Genomic DNA, 13,173 nt, shown 5'->3' on the forward strand with positions numbered 1-13,173 from the left:
AGCCTGTATTTAAATGGAAAAACACTTAAGAAATTAGCTGACATTTCCTTAAAGTTACAAGAACAAAATTCATCCATCTAAGAGTACATATAAATATCAAGAGGATAGAAGAAAAAAGGCAGCAACCTTGCTGCCTCAAAATGTTTAAGTAGGTCTCAGCTAGAGAAATCAATATACTTGTGAGCTTCATATGCATTTAAGAAACTTATTGTTTGAGAGCTTTGCAAGACAAATTCTAAACTGCCTTCTATCTGCAAGAGGGTGCTAGCTCTATATTTTACTGAGTACAAAAGAAGATAAGCTTTCTCATACCTTCTTGTTTCTTATAATTCTCTTCCCAGAAGCATAGAGAGATAGAGAAGGATACGCTTAAGGGCACTTAAAGCCTGAAATTTTATAGAATAGAACACCACAGCATCAATTTCCTCTTTGAAGGAATTATCTACAGAGTGTGACTGGAGCCAAACTGGTCTATTCGTATTTCCCAACTGTGATATTCTATCTTACATATGCCTTTGCAAAAGCCGTTCCTATGCCATAACTGTACACTTTCCTTACCTCTGCCTCTGAGAATCTGTGAACAGAGATCAAATGCTACCACCTGCAAGAAGAGGGCTAAAGGAGGAATAGTGGGGTAGGGAAGGAAATGCTCTCAGGGCTTCCTTACAACAGCCCATTTTATTCATTCATGGAAGACAAAAGAAAATGACTAAAATAAAACACCACTGGTGTTTTCATAGTTGCATGCATGCATGCATACATACATATATACACATACACATACTATAACTATATAATTTAAAAAGTGAGGTTATCTGTTATCTCTAAGTGTTCATTGAAATGTTACATGATATAAACAATCTCCTTTCCAAAATTCAAATAAGGTTAAAAAAAAAACCTATTTCAAATAGACTACAATAGTTTTAAGAAAATGAACAAAGATTGAATATTACATTCCATTACCAAAATATAAAGGTAGACATTTCTCAAATATTTGGGGCATGGCTTTTTCTGTTTTAAAACAAAATACCAATTAAGCATTCACAAACTATATTACAATAGAAATCCAGCGAGTTCATAAAATGAAGACCAAAAAAGAAATCCACAGAAGTAGATATTTTAAAGTAGAATGTCAAAAAGAGGTACCTCTTAGATTGTGAAATAATGAATTATTATAAAAAACTGATTTTAAATTATTTTAAAATAATTCTTGGCATATGTATACATATATTCATATTTATATGTATTTTTTTACTCTTGACTTGCTCTGTTTTTGGGAGGAATTGAAGAATCTTGTTTTTTTTTATGAAGGTACTGAATAATAAACATACACCTCTTGCATACATATATAAGGTTATCCTATAATGTACATTTAAAATATTCATACTCTTTCTTAACATTCATTTTCTGCAAAATTTTGAATTCTAAATTTTCTCCCTCTCTTTCACCTCCCTAAGAGGGTAAGCAATTTGATGTAGGTTATATGGCATACTATTTTAAAACATCTGAGGGATTTGGGTGTGCAAGACAAAGCTACTTGGACTGAATACATTCACACAACTGACAAACTGGTGATAAAAACCCTCTGCTTCTTTCCCCCCCTCACTTTCTTAATTCTCTTGAGTCTGGCTTCCTCATCATTCAACTGTCCTCTCAAAAATCACCAGTGATTTCTTAACTGCCAAATCTAACAGCCTTTTCCTTATCTTTCAAGACCTCTCTGCAGCTTTTGACACTATTGTTCATTTCCTTGATTCTTCTCTTTAGGTTTTTGTAACTCTGCTCCCTCCAAATTCCTCTACTTGTCTGGCCACTCCTCAGTCTGCTTTGCTAGATATTTATACAGGTCATTCCTACTAACCGTGGGCACCCCCTTCCTAAGACTCTGTGTTGGGCCTCTTTATCTTATCCCTCAATATGTGGTAATCTCATCAGCTCCCATGGATTCAACTATTGTTTTTAAGCTGATGATTCTTAGACTTTTTTGTCCAATCCTAACCTCTCTCCTAACCCACAGTTTCACATCTCCCAACTATCTCGTACATATCTTGAACTGGATGTTCTGTAATCAATACATCTAAACCTGAATTTATCACCTTTCCCCAACCTTTCCCCTCTTCTTAATTTTCCAGTTACTGTGCAGGGCACCACCATCCTTTCAGTCAGTCAAGCTCACAATCTAGGTGTCTTAGACTCCTTACTCTCTCAAGTCCCTACCCCCTGCCCTTAATCAGTTGCTAAGTGTTGTCCTTTTACTTTGTTTTTGTGGTCATTCAGTTGTGTCCAATTCTTTGTGACCCCATTTGGGGTTTTCTTGGCAGAGATAGTGGAGTGGGTTAGTGGTTTGTCATTTCCTTCCCAGCTCATTTTACAGATGATGAAACTGAGGCAAACAGGATTAAGTGACTTGTCCAGAGTCATACATTAAGTGCTGTGGACAGATATGAACTCAAAATGAGTCTTCTTGATTCCAGGCCCTGTACTGTATGCACTATGGCACCACCCAGCTGCCCTTCTACTTTGTAGCCTCTTTTGTATACACAATCTTTTCTCCTTTGATACTGCAACCACCCTGGTGGAAGTCCTCATGACTATTCTATCACAATAACCTTCTGGTTGCTTTGCTTTTCTCAAGTCTCTCTCCACTCCAATATATCCTTCCCTCAGCTGATGAATTTAACTCTGACCATGTCACCGCCCCTTTCCTGACCTACCCTAACTCATACAGCAGATTCCAGTCACTTTCTATTATGTCTTGGAGAAATACAAAATCTTCTTTTTGGCTTTTAAAGCTGTCCTTTATGCCTCTAATTCCATCACTCCTCATATCTGCTTCCCGGCTTGCTTCAAATCCCAGGTAAAAATCTCACCTTCTACAAGAATCCTTTGTGATTTGGTTAAAAAAAGCCTTTGCCCTTTCCATTTTAAGAGGCAGAAGGGAGCTAGTTATCCTGTATATATCTTGTTTACATATAGTTGTTGCCTGCTGTCTCCTCCATTAGACTGTAAATTTGTTGAGAGCAAAGACTGGTAACTGTCTTTCTTTGTATCTCCAGAACTTAATATAGTACCTAGCATTTAGTAAGCATTTAATAAGTGCTTGTTGACTGACCGAATGATCTCAGCAACATTATAAGGACAATTTTTACATGCAGATGAACTGTTGTTACATGATCTCTTCAAAATAAATTACTATTACTTTATTTCTTCAAAATATATATTTATCAAGCATACTTTACTTTCAGCTTATTCACATTTCAGTGTTAATTACTATTTTCCTTAAGCAAAATGCTTTTTTTGCATTAAACATTTAGCACCTTTCTTCTACAGTTCCCCACTACAAAAGCTAATTCATCTTCATTGAAAGAACTCTAAGGTTTCACTTCACACCTTGCAAATTGGCAGAAATGACAAAAAATGGCAAAAGTCAATGTTGCAGGGATTGTGAAATGATAGGCATGCTAAACCACTGCTGGTACATTGTTGGTAGAGTCATGAAATGGTACAATCATTTTGGAAAGCAATTTAGAATTACGCAAATAAAGTGACTAAAATGTTCCTACCCTTTGAATCAAAGATTCTATTACTGGGCTTGTATACCAAGGAATCCATCAACAAGGAAACCCCTCATATACCCCCAAATATTTACAGCAGCTTTTTTTTTGAGACAGTAAAGGACTAGAAACAAAGTCATCCATTGAATGGATAATGGCTAAACAAACTGAGGCACATGAATGTAATGAAATATTACTGTGCTACAGTAAGAAATAAGGAGTGTGATGAATACAGAGCAGCATAGCAAGATCTCTATGAACAGATGCAGTGTGAAGTAAGTAGAGCCAAGAAAAAATAACCCAGAACTACAACAATGTAAACAGGAAGAATCACACACCAAAAAAACCTAAAAGTGAATATAACAAAATTATGAAGAGCAAGTGGGACTCAAAGGAAGAGATATGAGAGGACACTCCCAACCCACTTCTTCCTGGAAGTGGAAGATCCACAGATACTACACAATGAACATGTTTTCAGAGTTTTTCAGTATATTAATCAGGTATGCTGATTTCCCCCCTCTTTTTTTTCTTTCTTTGGTCTTTAAAAAATATGATTTGTTATAAAGGACAGCTCTCTGAGAGGGGGAAGAGGAGATATACAGGGGTTAACTATTATAATATATGAAACAGGAGACATCAATAAAACTTTTTTTTTAAAGGAAAGAATTTCCTTCACCAGCCCAATAGAAGAAAGTTATTCTGCATGAGAACCAAGACGTTCATAGGTTTCACAGTTCTCATGCATCTGTCTTTTCCATAGTTCTCCATTTTCATAGTAATTTTATATTATTAGATTATATATATGTTAAAAGGCTTTGTACTGATGTTTGTGTACTTAATTTTTAAAGGTAAAATTCTTTATCCTAGAAAATATTTAAATAAATTTTATATACATGTATGTAAGGACACATAAAATAATTCATAGAAAAAATAAAAATTTCTGGCTATTTCTATTTTATAATATCAACATAGACTATAAAAGAAACATTTAACTCAAAGTTTTGTTGTCAATTGCAGAACTTCAGTATATGAGATATTGAAAAATTTCTAGGCTGTAAACAGACAAGAAAAGGTAGAAGAGAAAGAACATAGAACTTTCACAAAATATCAGGTTTGGAAGAGACCTCGGATATTATTCAGTCAAATCTGTATCTGAACAGGAATTCTCTCTGTAATACAATCCTAATTCATCATCTTATTAACTAGCTATCTTTATGCTATATAACAAGTTCTATGTGAACCAGTGGATGAACTGAGAAGTAAAAACGATTATTCAAGTCACAAAAAGGCTACTTAGCATTTACAGGGAACAGAATGAAAAAATTTAGTAACTAGCTTTAATGGAAGTCATTAACAAATGTCTTCAGAAATAACTGAGTATATAGGGAGGACAGGGCATGGACAGATGGACACAGTAGCATGGTAGAGAAAAAAGTAGTCAGAGGATTTCGTTTGAATCCTTTCTGTGCTATTTATCACTTGTATAACCCTGCCACTTAACCTGTTAGAGTTTCCGCTCCCCATCTATAAAATGAAGGGACAAGGCCTCTAAGGTCCCCTTCCACCTCTAAAACTATGATCCTATACAACTGGGTCTCAGTTTCTTTATATGCAAACTGAAAATGTTGGATAAGATGACCCTCAAGGTCTTCTTCAGTTCTAAATAATTGTTAATATGGGATATGAGGCATCTTGAATGGAATTTTAAAAACAACTTAGAATTAAAAGCTTTAGTTCACTATATTTTATTGAAAATTATTTGGCCACTAAAAATTAGTCAAAAATAATGTTACACATTAAAAACATTAACTCATTTACATAGGGCTTTAAGGTTTATAAAAAAGCACCTTTCTCTTAACAATCCTATAAGGTAGGAAGCAAAAGATTATATACAATGTAAAGACAAGGAAACTGAAGCTTACAAGTGAGGTAACTTGCAGGAGTTAGAACTGGGGCTGGAACTCAAGTCCTTTTGACTCTAATCTTAAGGATCTTTGCCCTAGTGACTTCTTCTGGGTTTTTAGTTTTCTTTGCTAAACCTCTGGAGTATTATTATTAGTACAAAATACTCTGAATTGAGAGACATAACTTTGACTATTGACATCCTTGCTTATCTTCCCCTAATTTGACTATCTTAGGAATTTCTTTCCTGTTTATATCAGGATGATAGCCTGAAGAGAATGATATATGAAATATAGCCAAATCTATGAAAGTGAACATGTCTTAATGCTGTACTCTGTTTAATTAATATGAATATACATACCATTGGTTGAAACAGTTACTTTGTTGGATAGACATATTCACAATAACAGGGATAGAGTAAGAAGGGACTTCAGAGGCATTTAATCTATAGCCCTCTAAAAAAAACTCAGGGCCAGGGAAGTTAAGCAACCTGAGCATATATACATATATACAGACTTGGGCCACTTAAATGATGGCATCTGAACACTTCCATAAGTAATCAATCCTTGTTAATATTTATTTTCCATATGTCTTATTTGGTTATACTATCTAAACTGCACAGCAGTGTCAATAAGATTATAGTGGCAATAGGATAATACACAGGGATTCAAAGATGGTAAAGAAGAGTAGAGCATATATTCTAGATATGGGCTACAATTCTTTCAGAAAGTCTTTGTGATTTCAAAGGTGGGAAATATTAAAAGAATAAACAAACATACAGGGTTACCTAACAGAGTCAATAAAATCTATGGAAGTGCTACACAAGTAATTTGGGTAATCTATAAGGTGCTAGATGTTTTAGTATACTGAGTAACCATGAACAATTCAGGTATCAGCCAAAAACATTCTTTAAATATTAAATTTAAATATATAACAATCATATGTCACCCTTAAACCCACCTACCTTTATAGGAAGCATATTTTAACTGGGTTGGGGAAATAAATAAAATGTACTGTGAATACTATTCATTTTTATCTACCTTTTAAAAAAAAACCCTGCAATCCTTAACATCAATTGTTCTTGCCTGCTACTCTCAAGGTAGAATTTAAAGAAAATAAGATCTAACAAAAATAAATGGATGTAGATAAAAAAGGGAAGAATGAAAACAAAATAAAGCATTCTATTTTTGAGACTGTGTCTTGGTAGTATGTTTCTCTGTAGGGAACAGATTTTGAAGTTCAGAATTAAATACTTATGAAAGAGAATCTGGGTGGACACAATACCGCTTGGGCCCCAAAGGCCATCCATTCCTTGAACTGTGACAAATAGCAAGCAAATTTAGAATAAGAGAAGGCAGCGTACTGTTTAAGATGACTCAAAGTCCTTATGGGCAATATCATAGACTAATTTCAGTATTCAGAAATATCTAAATATATACTCTCTGCATTTACCAGCATTTTAATAGACAATATATCATTATTTTATTCATTAATCTAGCCAGACCATCTGGGACACTTTAATGTAGTTATCAGTGAAGTCAACCTTTTAAACAGCAATTAAAGCTCAGGGATACTTACCCTGCAAACTGGACATTGCCAGTGGCTACTGCTGTCTCTAAGCCTGAACTCATCAGATAAACACTTGGAATGATAAACACGAAAACACAGGTCACATATCAATACCTCTCCAGGCAAATGGCATTCAAAACAATACCAGTCATGATTTTCTGTTTCCCAGTCCTACAAAAAAAAATAAAAACAAAACCAAAACTTGGTGTATTATTTTGCTGATATCTTCAACAATGCAGAATAAAATTAAAATTTTGAAGCCCTTAGGTAAAATAATTTAAGCATCTGAATATTTACTATATTTGATTTTTATTAAATTTTTTTTAAAAAATCTAGAATCTTAAAAGACTTCAATAATTTTCAAAAATGCTGCCCTAAACACTATAAATGAAGATAAAATTTCAAAATCAATCCAAATTTAATTTATATCCAAAGCTATAAAATTATCTACCACCCAACTTTTATATAAGCAATGATCAATTTGTTAACAATTATTATTGAATTATAAATTAATTTATCAACACCTTTGTCTTAATTTGTACTCCCAGAACTTCGCAGAATTCCTACTGCACAGTAGGTGCTTAGTAAATGTTTTCTGACTAACTAAATCACCAGAGGCTTTGTTTTAATGAACCAACTATTAAGTTTGTTAAGCATCTAGAATAATGTGAGCTCCAAGAGATTATAATCAGTGTCAAATTATGATCTCCCCTATTTTCTTTCATGATACTGGAATTATTTCATTTAAACAACTATCACACTAATTTAATTAACTTACCATTAACTAGCTTATACACTTTTGATTACATCATCAAATTCTGAATCTGAATGTGAAGGAATACAGTTAAAAAACTAAAACAAAAAGTTTGCCAAAATGCACGTTAAAATGTAGCAATTTTTAGGGCTGAGTGTTACTATTGATATTTTTGGATGTAAATAAATATAATTGTTAGTACATAGATGTTCTCTGCATTTTCTTTCCATCCAGCCTTTTCCCTTTCCACAAACACTATTTCAAGCGCTCAATAAAAATGATCTTTATAAGAGAGTGATAATGTAATTTGCAATCTTGTTTTGTGGAAATGAACTCCCTTCCCTCAACCCCATTAACTGTTTTACCATGAGTAGCACCACTCCTTCTAGAACAAGATTGGATAACTGATTTGATGAGTCTTCATCTCATTTCCCTTGAAACCATATGATATATAAATAACCTTTTCAGATATGTAAAGAAACTTGCTTTTAGTAAACTCTTTTGCTGTTTTCCATTCTACAAACAACTACTAACAATTTAAGTGTCTGTGCAGATATTTTGTAAATTTTAACTTAATTTTTTTTAATTTGAAAAAGATCAGAATATTTTATTCATGGTGGTTTGGAGATTTTTATAGGATTTTGGTATCAAATATTCAACTTAGTATAAGCAACAGTGCATTGCGATCTCACATTATTTACACATTTTTCAATTGTTTTAAATCAAGAAGCGATTTTCATGTAATAGTCAAAATAGCAGTCGACAGAATGCAGGCTACTTAATGGAAGAAAGCAAGAGGAAAAAAAAAGTCTTCCCCCAAAAGAAATAACATAAGTTGTTTCTATCACAGAATATGGTTAGTTTTAGATCCAATTTTTCATAATACAAAATTAAAGTGTGATAATCAAGATACACTACAATGGGATAGCTCAAGATTGGGCAAATATGTAGAAATTTGTCTATTTGTGTCCTCTACTCTGTTGCCAAAGTGATTTGCTTCAAGCACAGGTCTGATCAAGTTGTCTCTCAAAAAAATCTAAGAGTTTCGTATTAGCTCTAGAACCAAATATAAACTTCTAGACATACTGATCTACCTGTCCTGCCTCATTCTGCGCTATTTCCCTCACTGGTCTAGCTTGCTGTTTGTTCTTCTAGTCTTTGTGCTGGCTATCCTCCATACCTGGGATGCATCACTCCCTCATCTCTGCTTCCTAGAACCCCTCTGGAGTCTTCCCTGGCTGATGAGACAGTGATTCTGTAAGAATTCTGTATCTGCTTCTATTTTAGATGCTGATCTCTCAGACAGTCTAGAAGCTCCCTTAGAGCAAGGACTGTCTGACTTTCTGCCTTTGTATGCCCAGCACCTAGCATAGTATCTGCCACACAATAAGTACTACAGGAATGGCTCTTCATTAAGGAATAGAGATATTTCATGTAAGGGTCTAACTGCCTCCTGGCAAAATTTGTATGGTCTAAAGTCTATCTTTAATCTCAACGTAGCAATTGAAAATACACTCTAGCATTTTCCAAAAGGGTTGATTCTTCATATAAAAAACACAAAAATTCTACTAAATGCCAGAAGAAATAAGCATGTGTAATCTAAGTAGAGATGCTTATAATATACATTATAGAAGAAAAGAGTTAAGCAACAAAATCTGGATAAAATGTTCAGACTTAAAACTCAACTCATGTAAGCAACAAGTTAAATTGTACTTTCAGTATGTTCCACCAGATGTCACCAGCTACTCCGTAACTTGGTTAAAAGGAACCCAGAAAAGCAAAGCATGGGGTAACTTGCTTCCATTTGTAAAACAGCAGACAGGATTACTGTCCTTCAAAACTGGAAGCCAGGTGATAATAGGAGGGTTTTAAGAACTTACTCTAGATCTAGTGATCCAAATTATCCTAATAGAACACAGAAATGTATAGAGGAAATACAACAATTCAGGACATACCCCAGAGTGCCAAGGAAATTCACTTGTTGTCCTGAAGAAAGACTTCCTAATATATGACTTTTAAGACATAGACAAAAAAAAATTCTTGCCTACATTCTACAATTCTGCTTGGCATCCACAATATACATAGGAATACACAAAGGAATTCATACATGGAAAATGTACTGATATACAATACTGATATTCAATTTCTACTACAAATTTAAGCAAGTTACTTCATATTTTTATAACTTCCCATATTTTTAACTACCATTCATGAAGAGGTAATAGTATACAAACAAATATTTACAGTGGTTTAAAAGGGATTAAGCTATTCTTACGAACACAAAAATTAAGATCTTTTTCTTAGTGCATAGTGAATCCTTTAGTTATGTCAGAAAAAACATCATATTGACCAATACATTTATTTTCATTGTAAAATTGAATGTGTTAAAAAAAACCTTCAATGAAAAGAAAAATAAGTCTTAAAGACCTAAAATTTGTTTTAAATATTATTAAATACAAATGGAGCTGATACAATGTGAAAGTGACCTCAGCGCTTCAACAAAAATTTGTTAATTTATTAAGGATTAAAATTTTCCATAATTTGGCAGCAGTCTAGATACCTAAAATTGGTTAGTGTGCCATGAATCTACTACTTGATCACAATGCCCACAGGATTGATTACCAATTTGTAAAACCATATATCCTGCTTATACTAATCCTTTACATCTCATTAACATTTTTAAGGTCAGACACTGTTAGCTCCATTTTACAGATAAGGAAACTGAAGAATAATGACATAAAATTACTTGCCTAGAGTAACAAAGCAAATTAGTGGAAAAGCCAAGACTAGAATCCCAGGTCTCTTAAGTTTGGTGCTCTTTCCACATAGCTAATTGTTTTGGAGTGAAAAGGAGGTTTCAATTTCATTCAGCTTTCCTTAATAAACAAATATATACACATATAAATACATGTATGTATAAAATATATAGATGATATTATTAAATAAACGTGCTGTATACATTATTTTTCTTTTCTTTCATGGAGTGGGGTTGGGTGGATATGGCTCTGTGATTACATCAGTGGATGAAACTCCTAGGGTGTAAACTATGAAGATACACAATTCTTTTCTAATTTATAAGATTAAAGAGCTGCCTAAAGAACTGAGTGGTTAAGAGTCTAATCCAGGGTCATGGTAGTTATGTGAGAAGCAGAACATGAATCCAGGTCTTCCTGTTTCCAAACTTGGTCTATCTACTGTCATACTGCCTTCCCCTTCATAGCTACAATATAAATTTATATTTCTATAATTTACTGTTTGGTTTTCACTTTTGTCTTAGTGTATTCAATTTCTCATGAAAGTACATGAATCTGATGAAAAAATATTTCTAACTATGCTATCAGAGTAACAGAATAATCTAGAGCAAAAGAATAAAAAATTAATTTTACCATTTCATTTAAAAAGTAGCTATATATGTTTGGGTGTTAAAATAGTATGAAATTCTGCTTACCAGGTAATACAAACAGGATTGAGTGGAAAGAAAGTATTCAAATTGAAGTAGAAGAACTTAACAGCCAAGACCTGAGTTCAAGTTTCCCGTTTCTCTTGAATCATAAGCAGCAAAACAAATTGGTGGAAGCATTCCAACAGAAAACGTAAGCTACATTCCCTGTATTGTATTATTTTTGTAGTGACATCAACTATGAAAGAAGAAACAAGAGACCCTGAGTTCAGGTTTGGCAGGTAAGTAAATGGGGAAATTATTTATAGCAATGGTCAATTTATATTTGATGAATTTCAAAATTAACATTCAAAATGAATTTTCTGTTTTCTGATTTTTACTTTGCTTAATAATAGATGAACAAAACTGCTGCAAAATTGCAGACTATACTCTGGACTGTAACAATACATGGTCATTAGACAGATGACATTAACTATACTGATTCCCAGATCCAGTCAGTTAAAACACCCTATAACAGTGAGTGGTCAAAATCAAAACTGGCTCATCTTATATATTACCTTACACAACAGTATAAGGAAATCTAACTGTCCATTGACTGCAAAAATTTAAATCTTCATTCTGAACTCAAAAAGATGAGGCTATTTTTTTTTACAGAAATAGCTACTCCATTCAAACTCCACTGATGATGGAAAATTCTGCCTAAGAAATAATCTCACTAACTGAATGGCTAATGTGGTGACACTTTATGAGATGGGAAGCAACAAGGTTTTAAGACAAAATAGCAATACTAGCTAGAATTCATAAAGTAGCACTTGAAGGTTTGCAAAGCACTTTATAGATATCTCATTTTCTCCTCATTAACAACCCTGAAAGATAGGTGCTATTATTATCCTTATTTTATAGAGAAAGAAACTGAGGCAGGCAGAGGTTAAATGACTTGTCCAAAAGTCACAAAGCTAGTAAAAATCTGAGGCCAGATTTGAACTCAATTTCTTGATGCCAGGTCCAGTACTCTATCCACTTGACAGGTCCCCTTCTTCAGTTTGGATGAGAAATTTCTAGCTGCTGATGGCTGGCTATGTGATACACCAGAATGTTGCAACTCTTCAAAGCCTATGAGATAAATTGTAGCATAACTCTTGTTTTACTTAGATTTTTCTAAAAGGAAAAAAAAAAGCAGGCTGTTATAGCAGGTGAAAGTGTATTGTGAACTCTTCATTGTTAGCATCCCTCAAACTCTCAACCCTGATACAATATAGGAAGAGGTAACAACTAAGAAGATGCTATCAAGGAGATGATTGTTGTTGACTAGGTGACAAAATATATGATGGCCAAATCCCTTGTGTGTATGTCTTAGGTAATGGGGTAGCATGGCTGGTGCATAATACACCTTTTGGAAACACAACAGAGCACAAAGAGAAAAGTATCTCAAGACACAGAAGGAAACACCTAAGAAAAAGCAAACTGTGGTTGTGCTGCTGTGTTGCTCCTTTTTCTCTATAAAGTTCTATATAAGTAGTACCATGAAGGCTAGTTTCAAGCATGAGCAGTGGACGGCCCTGATTATCTCTACTTTTATGTGCTGGCTATGGGCAGCTCCAGCATGAAAGAGAGGCTAATGTTAGTGCAGTACTCAAGGTTATTGTTTGTAGCTGCTCAATTACTATAGAGCTCAGCAGCACTGCCTTCTTTTCCTACTAAAGCATCAGATGAAGAAAAATGATAATTTAATTCTAAATTCCTAACTCTAAGTCTTTACCAATATGATAATTTAAAAAGTGATATCTGACTTTCAGTTCTCCTTAAATTTTTTTCTTACTTACAAAAGATAATGTCCATGCTATACCAGACTAGAAAGTATTCATCATAGTAAACCTGCTCCTATAAGAAAGAGTTAGTACACATAGGATCAGTATTTTTTTTAAAAAAATAGGTATTTACAAAAAGCCTTAAAGTTTCAAAGTATCATACATAAATTATCTCATCTGATTCTC

At 33.7% G+C, this 13,173-nt stretch overlaps 1 protein-coding gene across 10 annotated transcripts in view; it reads right to left on the minus strand.

The window, feature by feature from the left end:
• ZMYND11 (zinc finger MYND-type containing 11) overlaps positions 1 to 13,173 on the minus strand; it is a 153,332-nt gene that overhangs the window by 37,137 nt on the left and 103,022 nt on the right. For all 10 annotated transcript variants that reach the window (XR_002325306.1, XM_078152508.1, XM_020990352.2 and 7 more), the window contains one exon: positions 7,035 to 7,196. Coding sequence is in view for 9 of the 10 variants with exons in the window: in XM_078152508.1 (XP_078008634.1) it covers positions 7,035 to 7,196 (162 nt within the window). In the remaining variant the exon portion in view is untranslated. The remainder of the gene's footprint in view (positions 1 to 7,034; positions 7,197 to 13,173) is intronic.

Source organism: Phascolarctos cinereus, unplaced genomic scaffold (genome assembly GCF_003287225.1).
Source record: "Phascolarctos cinereus isolate Bilbo 61053 unplaced genomic scaffold, phaCin_HiC Scaffold_1;HRSCAF=81, whole genome shotgun sequence".
NCBI lineage: Eukaryota > Metazoa > Chordata > Mammalia > Diprotodontia > Phascolarctidae > Phascolarctos > Phascolarctos cinereus.